This window comes from Vanessa cardui, chromosome W (assembly GCF_905220365.1).
Source record: "Vanessa cardui chromosome W, ilVanCard2.1, whole genome shotgun sequence".
In the NCBI taxonomy this organism is placed as follows: domain Eukaryota; kingdom Metazoa; phylum Arthropoda; class Insecta; order Lepidoptera; family Nymphalidae; genus Vanessa; species Vanessa cardui.
Window position 1 is genome coordinate 12,611,848 of NC_061153.1, and position 24,021 is coordinate 12,635,868.

The following is a 24,021-nucleotide window of genomic DNA, read 5'->3' on the forward strand; positions in this document are numbered from 1 at the left end:
TGCTTGTTACATAAATCCCACACAAGAACTGTTGGATAAGTTGGAGCGGTTACAAAATTTATGCATTAGGTACGTATTTGGGTTGAAGATATTTGACCATATTTCTCAATACCGCACTAAGCTTCAGTGGTTAACTGTTCGGCATCGTAGAAATTTCCATGCTCTTTGCACTCTCTTTACCATCCTTTTCCATCCCCACACTCCTCACTATCTTAAAGAACGCTTTGCTTTCTTTACAACTGACTCTCCTCCGCATCCTAATCTTCGGTCCAGAAGTGACAATAAATTAAAATTACCAATATGTCATTCTAAGTGTTACAACGAATCTTTTACAGTTAAAACTGCTAAACTGTGGAATGATTTGCCGTATACCATTCGGCATTCAGAAACAATTAATATATTCAAAAATCGATTAAAACGTTATTATTTGGCTTTGCAAAACGAACATGTAAACGACAATATATACTCGTATCTGTTTAATTTGTATTTATTGTTAATATAGAGGATATATATGTGCATGTATGTATGTATGTATGTATGTATGTATGTATATGTGTGTATTTATATATTATGTACATTAGGTATACATTATTGTATATTATATTTATATAGATGTATGCGTTTGTGTATATTGGATGTATGTATTTATTATTGTAGTCAACATTTACTTATTATTATTTTGACATAAACTTTCTATGCACTTAACGTATTACTAATATAATAGCTTTTTACTCCTGAGGTTGTCTGTTAGAGATCACTAATAGTGATAAGACCGCCTTTGCATACTAATGTTTTCTATATAGCCAATGCTAAAAACGTAACAATTTGTCGTTTTCCTCCATATCATTGCGAGCTCAACCCAATAGAATTAATTAATTTGGGCTCAAGTTAAATCTTACATTGGCAGAAAAAATAAAACCTTCAAAATTCTTGAGGTTAGAAATCTGCTCCACGAGGCTATTAAAACGATAGATAAAAATAAGTGGCTACGGTGCATTGACCATGTCATAAAAGAGGAAGAGAAAATGAAGGAATTGGACGGAATATTGGATACCAAGACGTCGAACCCTACCAAATTTATTATTTCGGTTTCTGACAGCACAGAAACGGAATCAGAATAAATATTTATTTAATAATTGTTGTTTTATTTTTATTTTACCTGTAATTGTTATACAATTATTTATAAAATAACATAAAATTACTTTTAACATCAAAAAAATATATCGTTCCTTAGCATTCATTACCCATTCATTCAATTATTTTCACCTCACTAGTCGAAGGCAAATGACATATCAATTCAAGGTCAAAGTTGTTTATTTACATTTTCTCCTCTTCCCATTGGAATAGACTATTTGTCATCGACCAGTCTGCCTAACAACGCCATCTAGTATCTATTTATATTAACTACTCACGCCATCTATTCGACTAACGAAGAACTAAATACTAAGCTACCGGCTTAACCTGATAGACAAGAGAAAACCTTAATGTCAAAGAAGATTACCCCCTGGATGTCCTAAAAAAACGGAAAGAATTACAATTAGAAGCCGAGAAGGAGAGAAAAAAAGGGAGAAAAGCGTTCCTCAAATACGACAAACTTATTATAATAAATAATCATAACGATAAAAAACAAGATGAACACAAAGTACCACAAGAATATCAAAACAAAAAGAGAAACTTATCTGTATCACCGGAAACTACAATCACCTAAAACACAAAGAACAAAGTACAAACCAACCAAAAAAGATTAATAAAACTAACAACATGAACAACTATCTTATAAAAGCTCCTGTTCTCTCCTATCAAAAGAAAAACCCAACCACAATGCAAGGTGATAATCAAAATCAAGAGAAGTAGCAACTACCGCCTCCCTCTCTCAGCCTCCCAACACGGCTTGTCACCGCGGGAGACAAAGACTACAACCCTCCAACAAAACAAAAAATATATATGTCGGAGACGGTCATGAATCCCTTATCGTAACGAAGCGCGGCACGAATCCCGCGAGGCGGCAGCACTGTCGTTACGTCACGACGCGACTAACTTCGTGCTACGACGGAGCCTACCCGGTGGAGGCGCTCAGAGACGACTCACTCACGATTCCGCTCTCGTGAAGATCAGTACCTCCATCCTAGGAACTGTCATTCGCTTCGTTGCCAAGTGTGATACAGTGTGATACTGAATTAGTGTATTAAGGACTTTAAACGTAGAATAAACGTGTTCCTGTATTCGCGGTTTCCTCTTTGCTCGATCACCCTAGTAATACGCCCCTTTGATGCCTGACGATCGTACTGATGTCGCTGTCGATCCGACATATATATGTACCTACAACGTTAGATCTCTATTAAAACCCATACAAATGGAACTATTAAAATATTCCCTTACTAATATCAAGCATGACATCATTGGACTCTCTGAAGTAAGACGAAGCGGAAACGATATCATAGAAGATGAAAATTATATATTTTGCTACACAGGCAAACCAAAAGGACAACACGGAGTTGGATTTTTAATTTAAAAAAATACAAAACGAATATAGACAACTACATAGGAATATCCGAGAGAATTTGCCTTTTAAATCTTAAATTTGAAAACTTAAAAATAGCCATCATACAAGTTTACGCTTCTACTCAAGACGCAACAGAAGAGGAGATAAATACCTTCTATGACTAAATAAATCATGCTAGAAGCCTTTAAAAATGGAAAAGAAATAATTATGGGTGATCTTAATGCCAAAATAGATCAAAGAAAAAACCAAACACCAAACAGATTGGTGCAATATGCAATTGAAAATAACTTTACTATAATCAACTCTATATTCAAAAAGAAGATTAATAACCTATGGACATGGATCACACCAGACAAACAAACAAGAAACTCAAAATAGATTATATTATGAGTACCTACCCTAAGCTTTTCCAAAATATAGAAATCTTAAATAACAACACTTTCGCAAGTGATCATCGACTTGTAAGAGCCCCGATACAAATTGATAGAAAACAAAAGAAATGTAGAACAAATTTTAGTAGAGCCACATCCTACTTATCTGACATACAAAACCAAACACAGTACTTAACTAATCTAACGAATAAAATATAAAATATACATTAGGAAGATGCTGACAATATAGAGACATTCTACTCTAAGTTAGAAACTTGTATTCACCAAAGTTGCAACGAAATTACTACAGAAAAACCGAAACAACATATAATATCAAATTAAACGAAAGAACTTATCAAAAAACGATCAAAACTATTACATGTATCACGAAAGACACAGAAACAAAAACGGGAACTATCTACACTCTTTAAAACTACAAATAAACAATTGAAACAAGATTACCAAGATTATAGGTTAAAAATAATAGAGAAAAATTTCTACAAAAACTTGTGTAGGATCATTATCCTATTTTACTTTTTAATTATAATATTTATATTTAATAATAATATTTGTTTCTAGTTCATATTACATACGCAGTTTACTAATTATTTAATTTTTGTTATATATGTAAAAATTTATATAAATATTTAACATTTTAAATGACACATTTCGTGTACGGTGTTACAGGAGGTTCGTAATAGTGACGATGCACGAGCCTATTGTTCTCGCGTCGTGCGTCTGCGCTGCGGATCGTCACTCTTCGAGAATTAGTCGATCCGCACCGTATGAACGTTGAACCTGTGTCGCTCGATCGCCGCCGCTCGCTTATCGTATCGCCTATTTATTCGTTACGATATTTTGAACTGTATTTTATCTTTCTTTCCCGCCTTCTGTTTTTCTGTGTGTACTCTCCTCTCGAACTCTTGTGTGTGTGTAGTGCTTCTTAAGGCAATATACTTTTATTTGATTTGGAAAACTGGACTTATATTTAAATTGCCTTATTCATATCTACCCCCAAACTGGTGACCCCGCAAAGTGAACATTATTTTTTTTAAATGAGTGATAGCAGTGACTCTAGCAAAAACAGCTGGTTCACAAAATGGCGACCACGTAACGAAAAGGAAGAAAATTATGCGCGTTTCTACTGAACGTTCCGGATCATCAACGACTAATGGAAGAATGCAACTAAAAGTACCTCCATTCTCACCTGAGGATCCAGAGATTTGGTTTGCGCTCCTAGAAGGTCAGTTCGAAAATTTTGGTATTACCGATGATGCGATAAAATTTAACAACGTAATTACCAATTTGGAAACAACACGCGAAAGCAGTGAAGGATATTATAGTTAATCCGCCAGCTAGGAATCACTACATTAAAATAAAAAGCGAATTAATACGGCGATTATCTGCTTCACATGAAGAAAAAGTTAAGCAACTGCTGACTTGTGAGGAACTTGGTGATAGGAGGCCATCTCAGTTCTTGCGCCACCTCCAGGATTTAGCGGGACCTACAGTACCAGAAGAATTTTTAAGGAAGATATGGAGCAACCGTCTCCCTCACAGCATCCAGACGGTTCTAGCATCTCAGGTCACACAACCACTGGAACAGCTAGCTGACTTAGCTGATCGCATCCAGGAAGTGACATCACCATGCAGCGTTGCTACGATGTCCTCCAGTCAAACGCTCCCTTCGGTTCAATCTGACGAGATCGCGGAGCTGAAGAAGATGGTGCAGCTTCTAACAGTGAAGCTGGATGAACATACCCGGGGATCTTGCTGCTCCATAGTGCGCTCCAGGCAACGCGACCGCAAGCGTTCACCTTCACGCCGTCGTAACCGGTCAGGTTCCAGTCATCGGAAGTATCCCACATGCTGGTACCATACTAAATTCGGGGCTCAGGCCCTCAAGCGTCTGAAGCCATGTGAATTCGCGAAGTCGGGAAACTCCGTGGGCAGTCGATAATGGCGACAAACGATTGTCCGGCACCTTCGGGTCGCCTTTTCATTACCGACCGCTACTCCAACACACAATTTCTGGTGGACACCGGGAGCGACTTGTGTGTCTACCCTCGCTCGGCACTTCGGGATCGCCCTGCCAAAATGGACTTCCAGCTAAGTGCAGCCAATGGGTCTACTATTGACACCTACGGATTTATCGATATTAAGTTAAATCTAGGTTTATTTTTATTTATTTATTTATTTGACAACACCAACAAGTAGTAAAACAAAAATATACATTAAACAAAAGTCATAATACGTAAATGGGTAATTGCCTACTTTTTTACAGGTGTTCTAAGATTACTTGAAAATTATTATATAAGTCAACATTGTAAAAAGTTAAGTGATAAAATAAAACATTAGAATTAATAAAAATAAAGAGACAATCCGATACAGTCTTAATACAGTTTCATGTCAAATTTTAAAAATAAATTAAATTAATTAAACTAAGCAAAATGATCAATTGTGAGTTTAAATAAGTAAGAGATTGTAAAATGTCATAATCAAAATTGAAAGTTTGAATTATACATAAAAAATAATTAAAACTAGGATAACCGATTTGAGTTACTGAATTATTATAGTCTATAAATTATAATTTATGTACACTATTGTTTTTTCAACCGACTTCCAAAAGGAGGAGGTTATCAATTCGTCTGTATTTTTATTTTTTTTTTTTATTTTTATGTTTGTTACCTCATAACTTTTCACTGGGTGGACCGATTTTGATAATTTTTTTTTTGTTTGAAAGGTAGTGCTTCCCGTGGGGTCCCATTTTTTTTATTTTTTTTTCCGATGATGGTATCCATGTGAAAACGACATAAGTCTTAAATTTGCATTATGTATATGCGCGACAAATAGGTGAATAACTGAAAATCACGTTAACCAATTTTGATGATTCTTTTTTTATTATAAAATATGTACTTCAAGGGTAATTTGGTGAAAGTTTGGTAAGGTTCTGAGCACAGGATCCATGACAAAGTAACGAAACGAAAGGGAACGGAACAATTCTGAGGAGCACGTTAGCGATACTCGGTCGAATCTTTTATTTATAGGTTATTTGGATATTTGAGTCACCTTCCGTAATGTGGTTATGTTTATGTAATTATCATAGTCGAATATTATAATCAACTAGCTACCCACCCCGGCTTCGCACGGGTGCAATACTGATACTAAATATACTACAGAATTTGTTTATATACGACATCACATCGCAAACTTCTAAAATTATCAGTGTTTCTTTACTATATTGTTCATGTTTTATATACACAAACCTTCCCCTTGAATCACACTATCTTTTAAAAAAAACCGCATCAAAATCCGTTGCGTAGATTTAAAGATATAGGGACAGAGAAAGCGACTTTGTTTTATACTATGTAGTGATGGAACTCCTATACGGCTCGCAGTTAGGGTGCGATATGGGGCAGAATTTCTTACTATCTTTAATCAAATTTTGTGTATGTGATGTGATGTCATATGATGAACGAAATATAGTTGGTCTTTTTCAAAGTTTTTTTGCTGAGTTCGATTACAGCTCTTTCGAGGGATCCTTGTAGTTTACGCCGCGTGACGTATTAAATCCGCATTTTCGAAAGTCTATTTTTGCTTTATTCGCAAGTTTCCTTTGAAATTGTCCTCGAAATAGTTTCTGACTCATATAAACGGAACGTTTAATCTATCCATATTAAAAAAAATTAGTTAGTCAACATCAGCTTCACTTAAAATCAAAAAATAAATAAAATTTTAACAAAAAGAAAAACCGACTTCAAACAAAACACTATTTTAAAACAAATGAATATGCACGAAAAAGTAATAAAAATAATTGCGTATTCAACATATTTTTTAGAGTCTTCCTAAGTTAAATGAAATGAAAAAATATTAGACTACTTAAAAGTCGATTAACGATTATATCATGTAGTTATAATTATTGTTATATTTGGAGTCGGTGTCAGCCAATAAAACCCTACAGTATATCTATCAAAAAACAATACGAGAATACTTTGACAAATATGTTTTTTACAAATTACCTTTTACACAATAATATACTGGATCAATCAAGGGGCTCGTATCGCTTCTTTCTTTTGATTGTTGGGGCAAGGGCACCGTGGCTGACACCGGCTCCAAATATACCAATAACTATAACTACATGATATAATCGTTAATCGACTTTAAAGTAGTCTAATATTTTTCATTTCATTTAACTTAGGAAGACTCTAAAAAATATGTTGAATACGCAATTATTTTTATTACTTTTTCGTGCATATTCATTTGTTTTAAAATAGTGTTTTGTTTGAAGTCGGTTTTTCTTTTTGTTAAAATTTTATAATATTACAAAAAGACACTCCTATTTTATTATATTTTATTACATGAAAATCCAGTCACATATCGTAAATAAACAAATTCTGTAGTGTCAGTATTGTACCCGAGCGAAGCCGGCGCGGGTCGCTAGTAACAATATAAATACGACACAAATGAAAATACAAACAAATAGTTACCATCAGTTAATATTAATAGCACCATTAATGTCATAGAAACTCAACCGATCTGGACACCAGATGGCGGAACTGGATTTTTCCAGTTAAAACCAGTTTTACGTACATAGTGTGAACGTGCTGGAAGGTCCGTGATCTGAAGTTAATCAGCTTCATTCTCATAAGATCTGGTTTTCGTCCGTTTTCTTTCAATTGAAAGCATGAAAGAAATTGGGTCGAACAAATTAATATTTCACGTTTTGTTAGATTTTGTTTTTTAATGGCGATTTTATTGCGTGCGTTCTTTAAACTTTACAATTTATTGTATATTTAGATGTTTGTCGATTTTCATTTTTTTTATAAATTTAAATCATATGCTTTTGAATCATTAATAGATTAAGGATATGAAATCTGCTATTAGAACAGATGATACCTTTAATTTGAAGTAAAAAAATACACTTTCTTTTCTATATTCAAATTCACCTAAAGTCAAATTGTTTTTTTTATTACTTAAGAAATATAAATGTAAGTTTATTTTTAATAAGTAAAATTAACTAAAACAAAACTTTGCTATAAGGTTTTTCACGATACATGAAACATAATAAATTAAAAACAATGTAATTAAGTCCGTATTCTACACTGTACTGTATGAAGTTTATAATAGAATAGAATATACATATATTTACCACTAATCGGTGTAACAGGTTCGTTTTACACTAATTTCAATCCTAATACTAATTATAAAAATATAGGTTATTTTGTATAACGTACGTTAATATATGATTATATTATATTTCTATTATTCTTATACATGTTTCAAAGACATTTATTTCGCATGTCCTAGTTTGTTATATTTTTGTATATTTATGTAGGCCAACTGTTATGATGTCTCTGAATCTCTGTTTCAAAACAATTTCATGAATTCGTTTCTCTAATTTTGTTTATTTATCACTAGTTATCGCCCGCGGTTTTAGGTGTTAGTCAGGTGATAGGCATAAAGAAGTCCTTCGTTTATGTTCAAGCTTTTTTCATCGAGTCGAGATGGCCCAGCGGTTAGAACGCGTGCATCTTAACCGATGAATGCGGGTTCAAACCCAGGCAAGCACCGCTGATTCATGTGCTTAATTTGTCTTTATGATTCATCTCGTGCTCAGCGGTGAAGGAAAACATCGTGAGGAAACCTGCATGCGACAAAGTTCATAGAAATTCTGCCACATGTGTATTCGACCAACCCGCATTGGAACAGCGTGGTGGAATATGTTCCAAACCTTCTCCTCAAAGGGAGAGGAGGGTTTCAGCCCAGCAGTGGGAATTTACAGGCTGTTGTTGTTTCTTCACCATAAGTTTCATCAAATTCGGTTTAGTCATGCAGAGTTACTTTCGCATTTATAATATTAGTATATATAGATATTATAGATTAACACTGTTTTAGGGGCTTGTCTGTCGCGATTACAATATAGCGAAAAATAATACGTTAAATTGTTCAATCATATTTCACGGTTATATTACGACAGATTAAAATTCATTTCGTCGGATTGTAATCTAACGAATTTTGTAATTTTACGGTGACATATATATATTGCGTATTTCTAGCATTTCACGATCGTTTTCTGCAGTGAATGTCGAATTTGTGTCTGATTTTAGCAAACATATTTCATTCTTTATCTGTCGGCAGAGAAAACAGTCATTTAATCTTATCTATGGTTTCGAACGGTCGATCTCAATAATTAACCGTCAATCATTCGAGATCAAACGCCCGAGGTTTGGTTCTAGGGCAGTTATTTGAGTTCTCTTTGTCAATGGCAGCGAGGCCGCCCCACACCTGCCCCAGAGTTCATTACACTTTAAACTAATTATATATTATGCATCTGACGTAAACAAACGAAAGTAACACTCGTCGTTTGCGAAAATACATTACAAAGATTGTCATCATTACTTTTAATGTGCTTTTAAAAAAGCCTGTACAATATACCTATTACATCTTGTTTTTAAATTAACATGGTTATTTTTATTATTAAAGTTATCAATTTCGGGACATTCGTAGATAATGTCGAAATATCCAGCTCCACCGAACAAAAATAAAAAAAACATGGTAAATATCGCGAAATTAATAACTTTAATAACCTTTTTTTTTGTTCAATGTGATGATTAAATAAATTAATAAATTATTATCTAAATAATTTCCTTTTCCTTCGCTCTTACAATGAGACACAGTTGAACTTCGATAGATTACAATATAGCGAAAAATAATACAATATTTCAGTTTAAAATGTGAGGAGACAAATTGTAATCTAACTATTATTTTAATCTTATGGTCATCTTAATCTTTATATATGTCAATATATATTTCAACAAGTATTTTAGTAGTCATGTATAAAGTTTTATTACATATATTGATATCGTATTGATTGAAAACATTCCGTGGATCTATTTATAAAGTCATAAATAAACCTCGAGTTAAACTGTTTATTTTTAAAAAGTTGTAAACAAGAGGTATCGGTAATTCAATTGAATTTCAAACGGTGACTAATATTTAATTTGTTTATGTGTGCGCGTTAACACATTGCATTCGAGGAAATTAGCGAGCGTTTACCTAAGTTGTTTTTTTCCTCATTTTTAACACAAACAAATATATTAATCAACCGAGGTATTAGTTGCAATAGTTTTTTGTATATCTAGTATATATTTAAATACGCAAAGAATCCATCCTTACTAATATTATTGTAGACCCAGCTTCAGATAAATAGGAACATCAAATATTTTACAACATTTAATATGGTTTACAATATTTATTTTTACAGTTTTCTTTACAATCATCCATTATCTTCCGTATTCAAAAACAGATTAACAATTCTCATGTCAAATTTAATAATATTCTATTTCTAATTTTATTTATAAAAATGTCAAACCAAAAAGTATTCATTAGATTAATATAATTATGTGAATGAATTTAGCTCAACAACTAGAAGTTATACAACTTTAATGATTATTTATAAATACTTTATAGGCTCTCAATATAAATGTGGAAGTTGGTTGGTTGAACTACTGAACTGATGATGATGATGATAATGCCGGGACTCCTTACTATGGAAACTACTTAGTCAGTTATTCTTAAAGCAAAGTATATAATCTGCTTTACCAAAACAGTATTTATTAGTGGATATATCAGGAAGCAGATCCGGCCTTTGTCCAGTTTCAAGTATATATGTCAGAGGTGGATGTGATACGTCTACAGAAATCAAAGGGTCCATGCACTCACATACATCAATTTGAGGTTTATTTGAAAGCACTAAGTCAAGAATTTTATTTTTATTGTTGACAATGAAGTTATATTGTTTTAAATCGTGAAGGGATGAAAAGTCCGACAACATGTTATCCAGTGCGCTATTTGAATTTCCTATATAGGTATGGGACGTCCTAGATCATAACATGTTGCCCAAATTGAAATCCCCAACTACTAACGAAGTGCCATCAAAAGATTCTAGTACTCTATTAGTATTGTCAATAGTGTTTGAGAATGTGTTTTTGAACGGGAGGAGGAATGTAAACTCCGCATATAGGGTAAGGAGGGGGAATGACGTTCACTTAAAGAAAATATGTTGTATTTTTTAAATTATATATTTTAAATCAAAATTTAAAAAAGTAACAAAGTCTTTAACTCTCGAATAATCAACAATTTAACAATAAAAAGCATACATCTTTTATTTACTAGTAGTAGAAAAACTTAAAAAAAAAACATGCTTGAGCGGCATTACCCCCTGACTATGGGTAATGCCGCTCGGGGCACGGGGTAATGACGCTCAAACATGTTCTTTTGGAAAATAACCAATAATATACGTTTTGATAAAAGATAAAGTAATGAGATCAATATCATAAATAAAAATAAACACAACTTAGTATCAATTATCCCCCATTTGTACGAAAAATCAGCCTTTTTCAATTTAACAAAAATAGTAAAGTTTTCAAACTTAAAATCAACTTTCTAATTAACTTCGATTAACATAGTATTATAAAATAAATATTATTCTTAGAGGTAGGACGAATTAGTAATTGGTATATATTATTTTTGAATACACAGATCACAGATAAATCCATCTGGTGAATCCCACCCTGAACATACAGCATGTGCCCACAGTCCGCAGACGGTGCAACGATACCACAACTCGTTATTTTTTCCAAATTCTTCGCAAATAATGCATTTGTTATAATTTTCATCGTCCACATTTATTTCGTCATCGCTGTCATCGTCGCAAAGGTTCTCTTCATCTTCACTATCTGAAGAACTGGACTCGAAAATTTTTCTCTTGTATGATTTTTGTTTCTTAGGTTTGCTCTTATCTTTAAGAACTTTTTTTCCCGTCTTCTTAAGTTTGTCAAATTTTTTCTTTTCTTTATTTTCTAAAATAATTTTCATAGGAGTTGCAGTTAAAATGGTAGCATGTTGTTTTCGCTTTCTTTGAACTCGCTTAGAGGATGGTACTGTAGTAGGTGTATTTGCTATAGCAGCAAAGGATATCGGAGTTCTTTGCTCATCAACAGCTTTTTGGTTACGATTTATTGCCAGAACTGGTTCAGAGCATTGATCCTTATTTGATGGACCTGCCACAGGAGACTTATGTCCTGAAATTAGAGTCCTGCCATCACACTGCACATCGTCAGAATTCTGGATATTAGGATTTTGATTTTCAGCTATTTGCTCCGATTCTTGTGCTATCAGCGACGCTGCCAAAAAGTCTTGTTCAGTAAAAACATTCGGGTTCAATGGGTAAATTCCTGTGGCTCGAAATCCAGACTCTGCTTTACTTATATTCGCAACCTGTACATATGCTTTATTAAATAGACCTGCAACATCATATGGAGTTATTGTAGACATTAAATGTGTCTTCATGTGCCTGTTGCATTCATGTTTGTAAGCAGTTTTTAGCGGCCCATAAAAAGACACATCTAGTGGTTGTATTCTGTGAGAACTGTGTGGCGGAATGGAAAGCATTATGATATAGTTTTCTTTGCAAAAATTATAAGCTTGAAGCGAAATATGACTGCTGTGATTATCTAAAATTAATAACACTGGTGATTCTTGGGTCGGCTTAGCAAATGCTGCAAAATGTTTGAGCCAAGTGACAAATAATACTTCGTTTATCCATCCATTTTTAGAGATGGCATATAACGCATCGGATGGTCCATCTTTTTCTAATAATGGTGTCATTCTCTGTCTGGCAAAAATAAACATGGGCGGTATGAAATTTCCGGCTGCACTCATCGCACACATGACTGTGGTGTTCCTCCCTCGCTCGCCACTCGCAACAAACCCCACTCTTCTTTGTCCTTTTTCAGCAAGCACTTTTCCCGGGTCTGTCATCGTAGTGATACCAGTTTCGTCAGCGTTATAAATATTGCTGGGAATAAACTTATGTTTTTCCATTAACTCGCCAAGTTTATCGTAAAAATGCGTTATTTCTTCTTTGTTGAAAGCAGAAATTCTATTTAGGCTTGTCGCTTCAGCTTTTCGTATAGAGACTGAAGGATTGCGTCTTATAAAGGCGTGTACCCAATCCAGTCCAGCTGTTTTGCTGTTGTTATCAAAATTATTTTTGATATTGTTGAGCTCAGCATATTTGTAAACAAGTTTACGCAGATCGGCGACATTGAGTCCATAGTACAGAGAACCCAGTAACTTAACTTGTTCAGCAATTTCATTTTCTTGCTGTTGGTTGAAAACAGGCTTGCGACCTAGTTTTGGATTGCTCATGTTTTCATTTTTTAGTCGATCACGTAAAGTTGAAAATGGTATGTTATATTGTTTTGCGGGTTGTCTCTTGGACAAACCTCCTTCAATTGCTGCTTTAGCAGACTGAAGCTCATCCTCAGTCCAAGCCGCTTTAGCAGTGGTTCTTTGACGATTTCTTGGCATATCTACAACAATAAACAAAAATATCACTATGGGGTAATGGCGCTCAAATGAGTGGTATTACCCCAAACGGCCATTTTGCAATTGATTTAAAATAGTAATAAAAATATACAAATTACGAGTTTAAATTGACTATATTCACAAAATAGAATAATTTCACTATCGAAAAAATTAGATTGATAATTAAATACGGATTAAAGTTTTAGACTTACCGACAGAAAACACCTAACGTAAAATTACATCAGCGCGGCCGCAAATGAAGAAACGCACTTCACTGCCAGATGACGCCGGCTGACTGTTCGTTTGCATTGCCGCCTATTAGTGGCCCCCTTCCCCCGCGCCTTCATGCGACGTGGCGTATTGCTATGTTACATTTTGATAGATTTACTGAGGTGAGCGCCATTACCCACTGAGCGTCATTACCCCAACTTACCCTATATATGTATATAGTCTCACTGTTAACGCCCTTTTTGCTATTGATATTTAAGCTAACCCAAATATCCTCACAATCAGATTCATATTCTTGAATTCGACAAGATTCAATATGATTCGAAACGGCTATAAGGACCCCTCCACCTCTTCCTTTTTAGAATGAAACCCACTGCTCATGCGATCACGTCTATAAACTGTGTACCTATTATAGTCAAATAATTCAGAGTCAAAGATGCTATTATTCAGCCATGTCTCAGTCAATATAATGATGTCATACGAATTACATGCAATATTATTAAATAATTCAACGGTTTTCGTCCTCAGACCTCTTACATTTTGATAGAATACAGATAAACCATTTAAAGTGCCTTTAAGTAATAAAAAATACGTTAGTCAACCTTAGCTATTTATGATAAATTATTAATACAATCATGATTACGTATCTGAATGTATTTTGCGTTTTCAGATTTTCACATATAAATTTTACCGTCACGCACCCACACAAACCTGTAATTTAACTCCTTAGATTTCTGTCGAGCGGCGGCGAGTAGCGTTTTAGTTTTAGGCGACAAATGCTCCGATATAAATATGGGTACCTTTTTTGTATTTGCAATGCCTAAGTGATCGCTGTGTAACTTCTCGTCAACGTTGCTTCTGTTAAATTTACTTGTCGCTGCTAAAAATTCATCACGAAGGCGTGGTGTGTTGAATTTTACTAATATCGATCTCGGGCGAGGGCTGGTCTTATTCATTTTAGCAATTCTGGCACAAAACTGTACATTATTCGTGTCGAACGGACATTTTATAACCTTAGCCAGCTGCTGTACTGTGTTCATCAAATTTTCAGATTTGTTTTCCGGTACACAATGAATCTCAATGTTACATGCGCGAGAGTGTTGCTCTAGTTGTGTTAGGCGGGAGCTTAGTGATTCATTAATGGAACGAAGTGATTTATTTTCTGCGTGAACTACCTCAAGAGTTTTTTCTTGAGCAGATAATTTCTTCTTTACTACTTCTAACTCTTGGTGAAATGATGTCAGCGATGTCTCGAGCGAAGAAACTACTCTGAGAATGTCTTGGAGTTTGGAATTGAATTCGGTCGTTAGCACCCGACGAAATTCTTCTCCTATGATGTTACGGATCGCGTCAGCAGAAAGGCAGTTGCATGATGATTTTTTATTACGTTGTGTCACATAATCCTGTTGTACGTTGAGTGCTGGCGTGCGTACAGGAGTATTAGTGTTGTTACCTTTATTTGGTTCTTTGCAACGACATAAATCACAGATCCAAGCATTTAAGAATTCTTGGTTCATGCTATTATACTCTGTCATCGAATGTCTCGTGCAGATAACATGATAAAATTTTTTACAACGCATGCAATGTAAAGACGCAGCAGATTTTATTTCATTCGGACAACCGGCGCATTTATGCGTATTCATTTTTATTTAAATACAGCAAATACACGTATAATAAAAAAACAAACGAGCGATGTTTCATTAACAGCGCAAGGGTCACTGACCTGGCCGAGTGGTCATAGATGCGACAGCGGTGCAACTTATTGTCGTAGGTCAGGGCGAAATAATTTAAAGATGTTCTTCGTTATATCTTGCGAATAATATGTTTTTGCACTAAGATATCTCACTTATTTGATAACAATATTCACCAACTACACAAGGCTTTAGTTAAAAGCGGTAATATTTGATTTTAAATTAATAATTTGCGGTAAAATTTGGGGAGCGCAATAAAATAATGTTAACTCTTTGACCGAGCGTATGATATGAGCGTATATTAAGACGAACTTTTGCTTGGCGATTTACCGTGGCTAATGTATCAAAGCTAATAATAGACGTTGATTTTCTTAGTTTTTTTAATTTAATAGTAGATTGTCGTAATCAACGCCTAATCGATAACACAACAACATTGTCGTCATGCGCTGCAATAGCTAATACTAGTGTGTTCTCCATCAAGGTCGCGACGGGTGACACAAGGTATCATGAGCTCCTAGGTAAATTTCCCGAAATTACTCGCCCCTCAGGCACACCGCGCACTCCTGAACACCATACAGTACACCACATTAGGACTACACCTGGACCTTCTATTTCGATTTACGGAAAATTCATCTAAAACGATTCGTCTAAAACAATTAGACTAAAGCAATTCGTCTAAAAACCAATTCGACTATTAGCAATTCGTCTAAAACAATTCGACTAAAGCAATTCGACTACAACAATTCGATTAAAAACAAGTATACTAATTATACTATTCGTCGTAAACAATTTAGCTGAAAAAAAATTTACTAAAATTAATTCCACTAACATTGAGTATACAAAAGTCAAGTGGAACACGAGTGTCTTCTTTTGCTTACTCTAAAGCTTTGTTCCGTTAAACTACTTAAAAAATTCCTATTGTGTAGGTGTATCCACTATTTTTGAGATATCTGGTTAGAATTCGCTATATGGACTAATCATAAGGTTGAAATGATCATCCTTCGTACATCCCCTCCCTTCACCCTCTCTTTTATAAATTTCCTCTTCCTCTGTGCCGGAATCCCAGAATCAACGAACGAGGACGTGACGGATTGCTGACTCCATTTTTTTTTTGTTTTTTTTAGTTATTTTTTGTTTATTCCAGTTTTTCTTATATTTTTTGTGTTGTTTTTTGTATTAAGTTTATTATTATTTTCTTGAACGCACGATGAAGACAAGCTGATTTCAAAGATGAAAGAAAGAATAAAATTAAAAAAAAGAAAATTAAAAATGAAGAAATAAATTCTTCATATCGACAGACTCTTCGCAATTGATTTGACGTATACAATTCTGTCTGTATATCTCAGAGCGTCAAAGTTGTGCGGGTGTGGGGCATCTCGGATGGTATGTGGGAAATAGCCTAGCCGGTGTGGGGAAGACAGAAGGTTCACATGAGGTGAAAATTTGCGAATTTTCAATAAGATCGATAAAGACTGCAGAGTCGCGAGACTGATGTGTAATGGGGAATAAGCAATGTTTCTAGTCGATTTGTTTTTAGTCGAATTGCTTTAGTCGAATTTTCTTTAATTGAATTATTTTAGACGATTTGTTTTAGTCGAATTGTTATTAGACGAATTGTTTTAGTTGAATTTTCCGTAGACGCCTATTTCATGTACCCCCCGCAGGCTGGTACCGGACATTCAACGTTCGGACGTCTTAGACGGAGGTTGTGTTGAATATTGCTTGTTATTAAATATTATTGATTAAAATAATATTACGACTTGAGGAATTTAAACGACATCTGGCTTGAAAACTGGTTTTCGTTATCTCTGACGTCACATCTCGACTATTTGCTTTGTTTATCGGACACTTGTTTTGCTTACGGATTGGTTTTGTTGTTGTTAAGTGGTCTTTTTAGACCATATTTATTGTTACAGATTTATGCATTTATATTGATATAAATACATATATTGTTTGTTTCGTTGTTTTTTATGTTGTTTGTTCTTGGCGATGGAAGTCGATACTGAATTATCGTCCGATGCCCTAATTCGCCGAAAAAGGCCATATGAGGGCCTCGTTATTTTTAACTCCGATTCCGATACGGAGACGGAGATGAGGATGGCTGCAAAAAGCAAGCCTGCTATTCGCGGCAAAACTGCTAAAGGTCGTGGAAGTGGTCTTGCTCGGGCTAAGGCTGAGCTGAAGGCCAAGGCCAATGAGGCTAGAGAGGAGGCCTTCGAACGATCGCTTCGTAGTCGAGCGTTTCGAAAGGAACCTCCTCAGGCTGTCTTGGACTCCGAGGAATCTTCTTCCTCGGATGTCCACACCAAGGATCCCACAAAAATGGGCGCCGAGGAACTTCGCGCACAGGCTGGTCGAAGCGCAGCCCTCATTTTGGAGGTGGCACAAAAGTCCTCCAACTTAAAAGGAGGATTTGGCAAAAAGCTGAGGGAGTCGGCGGCTGCACTACAGGCCATTGTAGATGCCTTAGCGTCTCGGACGGAAGCCGAGGAGACTCGAAAGCTCCGCGCTGATAACGGACGCCTGCGCAAAGAGGTGGATAGCCTCAAGGCCGAGGTGAAGGCTCACCGTCGCGATTTTGCGGAGATGCGGTCCAAGGTCGCTGTGGTCAGTGAGGCATCCACCAGCTCTGCACAGGATGCTATGGCGGTGGAGAATATAAAGGCCTCAATTATATCGTCGATAGGCGTTATGATTAACGCCCGATTTGCCGAATTGGAGGAACGCCTTCCTCCGGCTAAAATACAGCGCCCACCATTAGCTGCTGATAAGAGGCGGGAATCAGCACAGCAAATTGCTGTGTCCCGAGCGCAGGCAGTCAATTCGGCTCCACCGTTGACTTCTGCACCCCTACCTAAGCGGGTTCCACCAGCTGCCCCACCGGCACCTGTTGCTGGCTGTTCAAGCGCCTCGCTCGAGTCGGAGACAATTCCGCCTCAGGTGGTCCAGGAAATGTCCTGGTCCACTGTAGTAAAAAAGGGGAAGAAGGGGAAACAGGCTCACTCTCCGGCTGAAACAAATGCCACGGTGGCGAACACGGTGCTTAAGACACCTCAAGCGGCCAAGCCTAAGCTGACTGCTCCTCGTACAGCTGCAGTAGTGGTTACGCTGCAGCCAGAAGCGGAGCAGAAAGGTGTCACATATGCTCAGGTCTTGGAGCGCGCTGAGCAAGGCATTAAGCTGCAAGAACTCGGCATCAATGGAGGTCTAAAAGTCCGACGCTCCGCGACGGGAGCCAGGGTGCTGGAGCTGCCGAGAGCACAGTCGAACCAGGCAGAAAAACTAGCCGATAAGCTCCGCACAGTGTTGGATGGGGTGGCCAGCGTCGTTCATCCCGTAAAAAAAGTGGACATTAAGGTGACGGGGCTAGATGACTCCGTCACCAAAGATAAGATTATCGCCGCAGTCGCCCGCAAGGGGCATTGCGCCATTGAAGAGCTAAGATGTGGAGAGATTGCGCGTGGGCCCGGTTACATGGGTATGGTCCGCGTGACATGTCCAATAGCTGCGGCGAAGAAACTGTCTGACGCCGGTCGTCTCTTGGTTGGGTGGAGCTCGGCCAGGGTATGCGTGCTAGAGCAGCGCCCTTTGCGCTGCTACAAGTGCATGGGCCTTGGCCATACAAGGATATTATGCCCATTCAATGCGGATCGAGGGAGCCTTTGCTTCCGGTGCGGCGTTGAAGGTCATAAATCGGCTGAATGCACCGGGAAGCTGCGCTGCGCGGTGTGCGCAGAAGCCGGAAAGCCCTCCGGGCACGTGATGGGGTCGAAAGAATGTAACCCCCCCATCACGAAAGGTAAGGTGGTCCTCGCTACCCAGACCACCAACAACGTCGGACGGCGCCAGGCCGAGGAGGAAGCTGCAATGTCAACATGAGTACCGACTTCAGCTTCCTTCAGACTAATCTCAACCACTGCGCCGGGGCTCAGGATCTACTGCTGCAGTCCATGGCGGAGTGGAGGATTGACCTGGCTGTGGCCTGCGAGCCCTATTACGTTCCTCCCTTAACTCATTGGGTAGGGGACGTGGACGGCACCGTGGCGGTCCTCGCGAGGAGTGGAACGGGGCCCCCCCTCTCACTCATCGAGAGGGGTTCGGGCTACGTAGTGGTGGGGTGGGGGAAGTACGTCATCGTCGGTACGTACTTCTCCCCTAACCGCAGCCTGGCTGAGTTCGAGACATATCTCGGCTTTGTCAGAGCTGCGGTGGCCAGGCAGTCACCGAAACCAACACTGGTTCTCGGTGACTTAAATGCGAAGTCGCGTGCCTGGGGCAACCCCGCCACGAATCCGCGAGGGAGGGCCGTTCAAGTGTGGGCCCTGCTCTCCAACCTGTCCCTTCTCAACAGGGGGCAGGTTCACACCTGCGTTCGCCAACAGGGGGGTTCCGTGGTGGACGTATCGTTTGCCACCCCTGTGGTGGCTCGCATAGTGCGGAACTGGAGAGTAGAGGAGGAGGCGGAGACTCTATCGGATCACCGCTACATCCGATTTGAGATCTCCACCTCTCGCAGGCCGGCGGAACCCCAGAGGGTGCCGACCACGCTTCCGAGATGGTCTCTCGGCCAGGTCGATCGAGAGCTGGTCAAGGAGGCCGCCATCGTGCAGCGGTGGGGTTCCACAGGGAGGAGGGAGGGCGCAAACGCAGAGGAACTGGCGGGCCGTATGCGCAGTTCACTCAAGAAGATCTGTGATGCGGCCATGCCTCGGACCCGGCGCAGAGTAAAGCGCCGGCACGTCTATTGGTGGTCGCCCGAAATCGCCGACCTTCGGGCGACGTGCTGCCGGGCGCGGAGGGCCTATGTCCGCTGTCGAAGGCGCAACGGCCTTGACACGGATCTGGAGGGACAGTTGCTAGACATTTATCGCCAGTTGAAAAAAGATCTACAGCTGGCGATAAGGAAGGCTAAAGAGAAAGCCAGGGACGAGCTTCTGGCGGGTCTCAATCGAGACCCGTGGGGGCGTCCGTACCGCGGTGTGCGCGGGAAGTTCCGCACCCAAGGCGCCCCTCTCACCGAGACGCTGCCGCCGGAACTCCTTCTGCGCCTGGTCGGGGAACTGTTTCCCCACCCAGGCGAGCATGTCCCTCCACAGATGGCCCCCAGCTCCGTGACCGAAGACGCAGTGGCTTCACCATTGATCACGGAGCGGGAAATGGAGATGGCCCTCGGTCGCTTGAAGGCCAAGAAGACGGCGCCGGGTCCGGACGGGGTTCCTGGGCGTGTTCTATGCGACGCTCTGGAATACCTAGGTGCAAGGCTTCGGGAGCTGTTTGACGAGTGTCTGTGCAGTGGACAGTTTCCGAAGCCTTGGAAAGAAGGGAAGTTGGTCCTGTTGCCGAAGGAAGGTCGGCCGTTGGATTCCCCTTCGGCATACAGGCCAATCGTGCTGCTGAACGAGACTGGAAAACTCTTCGAGAAGATCCTCGCAGCCCGTCTCGTTCAGCACCTCGAGGAGGTCGGTCCGGGTCTCTCGCAGGCTCAGTACGGGTTCAGGGCAGGCCGGTCGACGGTCGACGCCCTGGACGCCCTGAAGACTCGGACCACGGAAGCGGTGGCCCAGGGGCAAGTCGTCTTGGCGGTTTCGCTCGACGTGGCTAACGCCTTCAACAGTCTCCCCTTTGAGACTATACGGGAGGCACTTCGATACCATGAGGTGCCGTCCTATCTCAGGAGGCTGTTGGAGGCGTACCTCCAGGACAGGGAGATCCTCTGGGCGGGGGTCGATGGGAGGCTCATCCGGCATCGAGTGAGCTGCGGCGTTCCACAGGGGTCGGTTCTCGGCCCAATTCTGTGGAATGTCGGTTTCGACTGGCTCCTGCGGGCTCCCGTCCTTCCCGGGATGGGGGTGTTGTGTTACGCTGACGACACCCTCGTCACGGCGATTGGGCGGGACTTCCGGGAGGCGGCTCGCCTCGCCGAAGTCGGAACGGCTCTCACCGTGGACCGCATGGAAATGCTGGGCTTGAGGGTCTCCATATCCAAAACGGAGGCCCTCCTCTTCCACGGTCCACGGAAAGGACCCCCACGAGGTGCGAGTATCACCGTCCACGGGACGGTGATCAAGGTGCAGGCCCAGATGAAGTATCTGGGCCTGATCCTGGACGGTCGATGGAGCTTCGGGCAGCATTTTATCCAACTCGGCCCGAGGCTCATCAACGCCGCCGCCGCTCTTGGTCGCCTCCTTCCGAATGTGGGGGGGCCGGGGTCACTATGCCGGCGTCTCTATTCCGGCGTAGTGAGGTCGATGGCGCTTTACGGTGCCCCGATCTGGATAGATGCCCTCACCACTAAAAATCGGGCCCTGCTGCGCAAGCCGCAGAGGGTCATAGCGGTGAGAGGCATCAGAGGGTACCGTACGGTGTCGTGGACTGCGGCGACACTTCTCGCGGGCGATCCGCCCTGGGAGCTCCAGGCGGAGGTGCTCGCGGAAGTGTACCGGTTCCGGGTCGAGGCGAGGGACCGCGGCGACCGTCCAGGGTCGGCGGAGATCGGGCGGATCAGGGCTCTAGCCCAGCAAGCCCTGATCGTCCGATGGCAGGAAGATCTGGGGTCACCCACGGCGGGCCTAGCGACAGTGGAGGCGATCCGTCCCCACTTGAGTCGCTGGGTCGAGAGGAAGTACGGCACACTGTCGTACAGAATGACGCAGGTACTTACTGGACACGGATGCTTCGGTAAGTACCTGCACGGGATAGCGCGGCGGGAGGAGTCACCCTGCTGCCACGAGTGTGGTGCGCCAGTGGATTCGGCGTACCACACCCTGTACGAGTGTGCTGCGTGGGGGCCCCAGAGGCACACCCTTGCGGCGACTATGGGCGGAGACCTTTCGCTGCCGAGCATCATCAACGCCATGCTCGGTAGCGAGATGTGCTGGTCAGAGATGCGCTCCTTCTGCGAAAGTGTCATGTCACAGAAGGAAGCCGCGGAGCGGGAGCGGGAAGAGAGTGCCGCCGCCGACTCGCTCCGCAGAAGACGACCGGGGAGGAGGAAAAGGCGCTACGCGCACCTTCTCCCACCGCCTCAATAGGCGCCGCAGGGACTAGAGGGGTCCCAGTACCCCGGGAATCACCCCTAGGTGTTAGAGGCCCGCATAGGTGGGCCGACCGTCAGGGCGTCACGGTAGCATGCGTAAGCGATCCCGTGGCGTCCATCGAAAGACGGAGAGGGTACCGCTGGTTTTTTAGTGGGTAAACCCGGCGTACTTGGGCGCACTCGGCGTCCAGGGCTCCGGGGAGTCCCACACACCCCCCCACTTTCCATCACGTGGGGGAAGCGCGTAATGCGTTTTTCCAGCGAGAAAAAAAAAAAAAAAAAAAAAAAAAAGGCTGGTACCGGACAAACTTAAAATTGCAAAAATGAGTTTGAGCTTACGCTAAGTAATGGCACAGCGCGCCCTTCTAAAAGCGCCTGGGCTTCACCTCTGCACCTCGCGCCTAAAAAGAATAATGGCTGGAGGCCTTGCGGTGATTACCGGTTGCTGAACTCACGAACTATACCAGACCGGTATCCTATTAGGCACATCCATGACTTCGCCCAGTCCATTTCTGGTTGTAAAATATTTTGACCATCGATCTAACGAAAGCCTACAACCAGATTCCCGTCTTTAAGGATGATATCCCCAAGACTGCCATCATTACGCCCTTTGGTCTGTACGAATTCCCATATATGACCTTCGGCTTAAGGAATGCAGACCAAACGTTCTAAAGGTTTGTTGACGAAATGACACGAGGCCTCGACTTTTGATTCTCTTACTTGGATGATTTCCTCGTTTTCTGCAAGGATGAAGCAGAACACGAAGCTCACCTCCATCAGATCTTCCAACGAATGAAGGAGTATGACGTTCTCGTAAATACGTCAAAGTGCATCTTCGGTGCATCAGAGGTAACATTTTTAGGTTGCAAAATTTCGGCATCCGGCACCAAACCTTTGGAATCCAAAGTTCAGGCTATCAGAGAATTCCCAGTCCCTAAAACAGTCAGGCAACTCAGGCGGTTTTTAGGAATGATTAACTTTTACAGGAGATTTTTACCTCACTCAGCTTCAGTCCAGGCTCCTTTAAACTCTTTACTTGCTGGCAGCGTTAAGGCATCACAGTCCATAGACATATCCGGTTAAATACTGCAAGCATTTAACAACTGTAAGGAAAGCCTTGCTAATGCTGCATTACTGGTACACCCAGATTGTTGTGCGGAACTTGCTCTGGTAACAGACGCATCTGACACAGCAATGGGGGCAGTTTTGGAGCAAATGAAGAACGGTGCCTGGGAGCCACTGGCATTCTTCTCTCGGAAGCTGAGTCCATCTCAACAAAAATATTCTCCGTACGACCGCGAGCTCTTGGCTATATACGAGAGCATTAAACTTAACCGCCACATGTTAGAAGCACGTCATTTCATAGTGTATACCGACCATAAGCCTCACTCACTCACCTAGGCAGTACCGTCTCCTCGAATTTATCTCACAGTTCACGACCGATATTAGGCACATCGCAGGTAAGGACAACGTCGTATATTTTAATTGCCTTATTCACATCTACCCCCAAACTTGTACAGTGATGAAAACTACAACCACGAACAAGCATTGTTGCAAGAGGAAAGCCAGAGTTATAACTGTGAAATAAATAGTCCTGTCCAACTTTTCAACGCTACTGAAATAATAAAAACAATTGTCAAATTAAAGAACGAGAAGAGCCCGGGATTCGACAATATTCCTAATGAAGCCTTAAAAATTGGAAAACATATATTAATCCCGCACCTAATCATATTGTTCAATAAAACATTGGAAGCACAAAAGATACCCCAAAAATGGGCGGAATCAAGAATAACTCTATTGTATAAGAAAGGTGATCCAACG

The 24,021-nt window shown here is 40.7% G+C and overlaps 2 protein-coding genes across 2 annotated transcripts; both read left to right on the forward strand.

Moving 5' to 3' along the window:
- Positions 1-4,053: 4,053 nt before the first annotated feature.
- LOC124542635 lies at positions 4,054-4,834 on the forward strand. The gene is made up of 2 exons (XM_047120563.1): positions 4,054-4,117; positions 4,203-4,834. Exons 1-2 carry the CDS (start codon positions 4,054-4,056, stop codon positions 4,832-4,834), a joined length of 696 nt encoding a protein of 231 aa, XP_046976519.1.
- A 12,319-nt stretch (positions 4,835-17,153) lies between these two features.
- LOC124542636 lies at positions 17,154-23,601 on the forward strand. Its single transcript, XM_047120564.1, has 3 exons — positions 17,154-19,028; positions 19,112-19,409; positions 23,378-23,601. Exons 1-3 carry the CDS (start codon positions 17,154-17,156, stop codon positions 23,599-23,601), a joined length of 2,397 nt encoding a protein of 798 aa, XP_046976520.1.
- Positions 23,602-24,021: the final 420 nt, after the last annotated feature.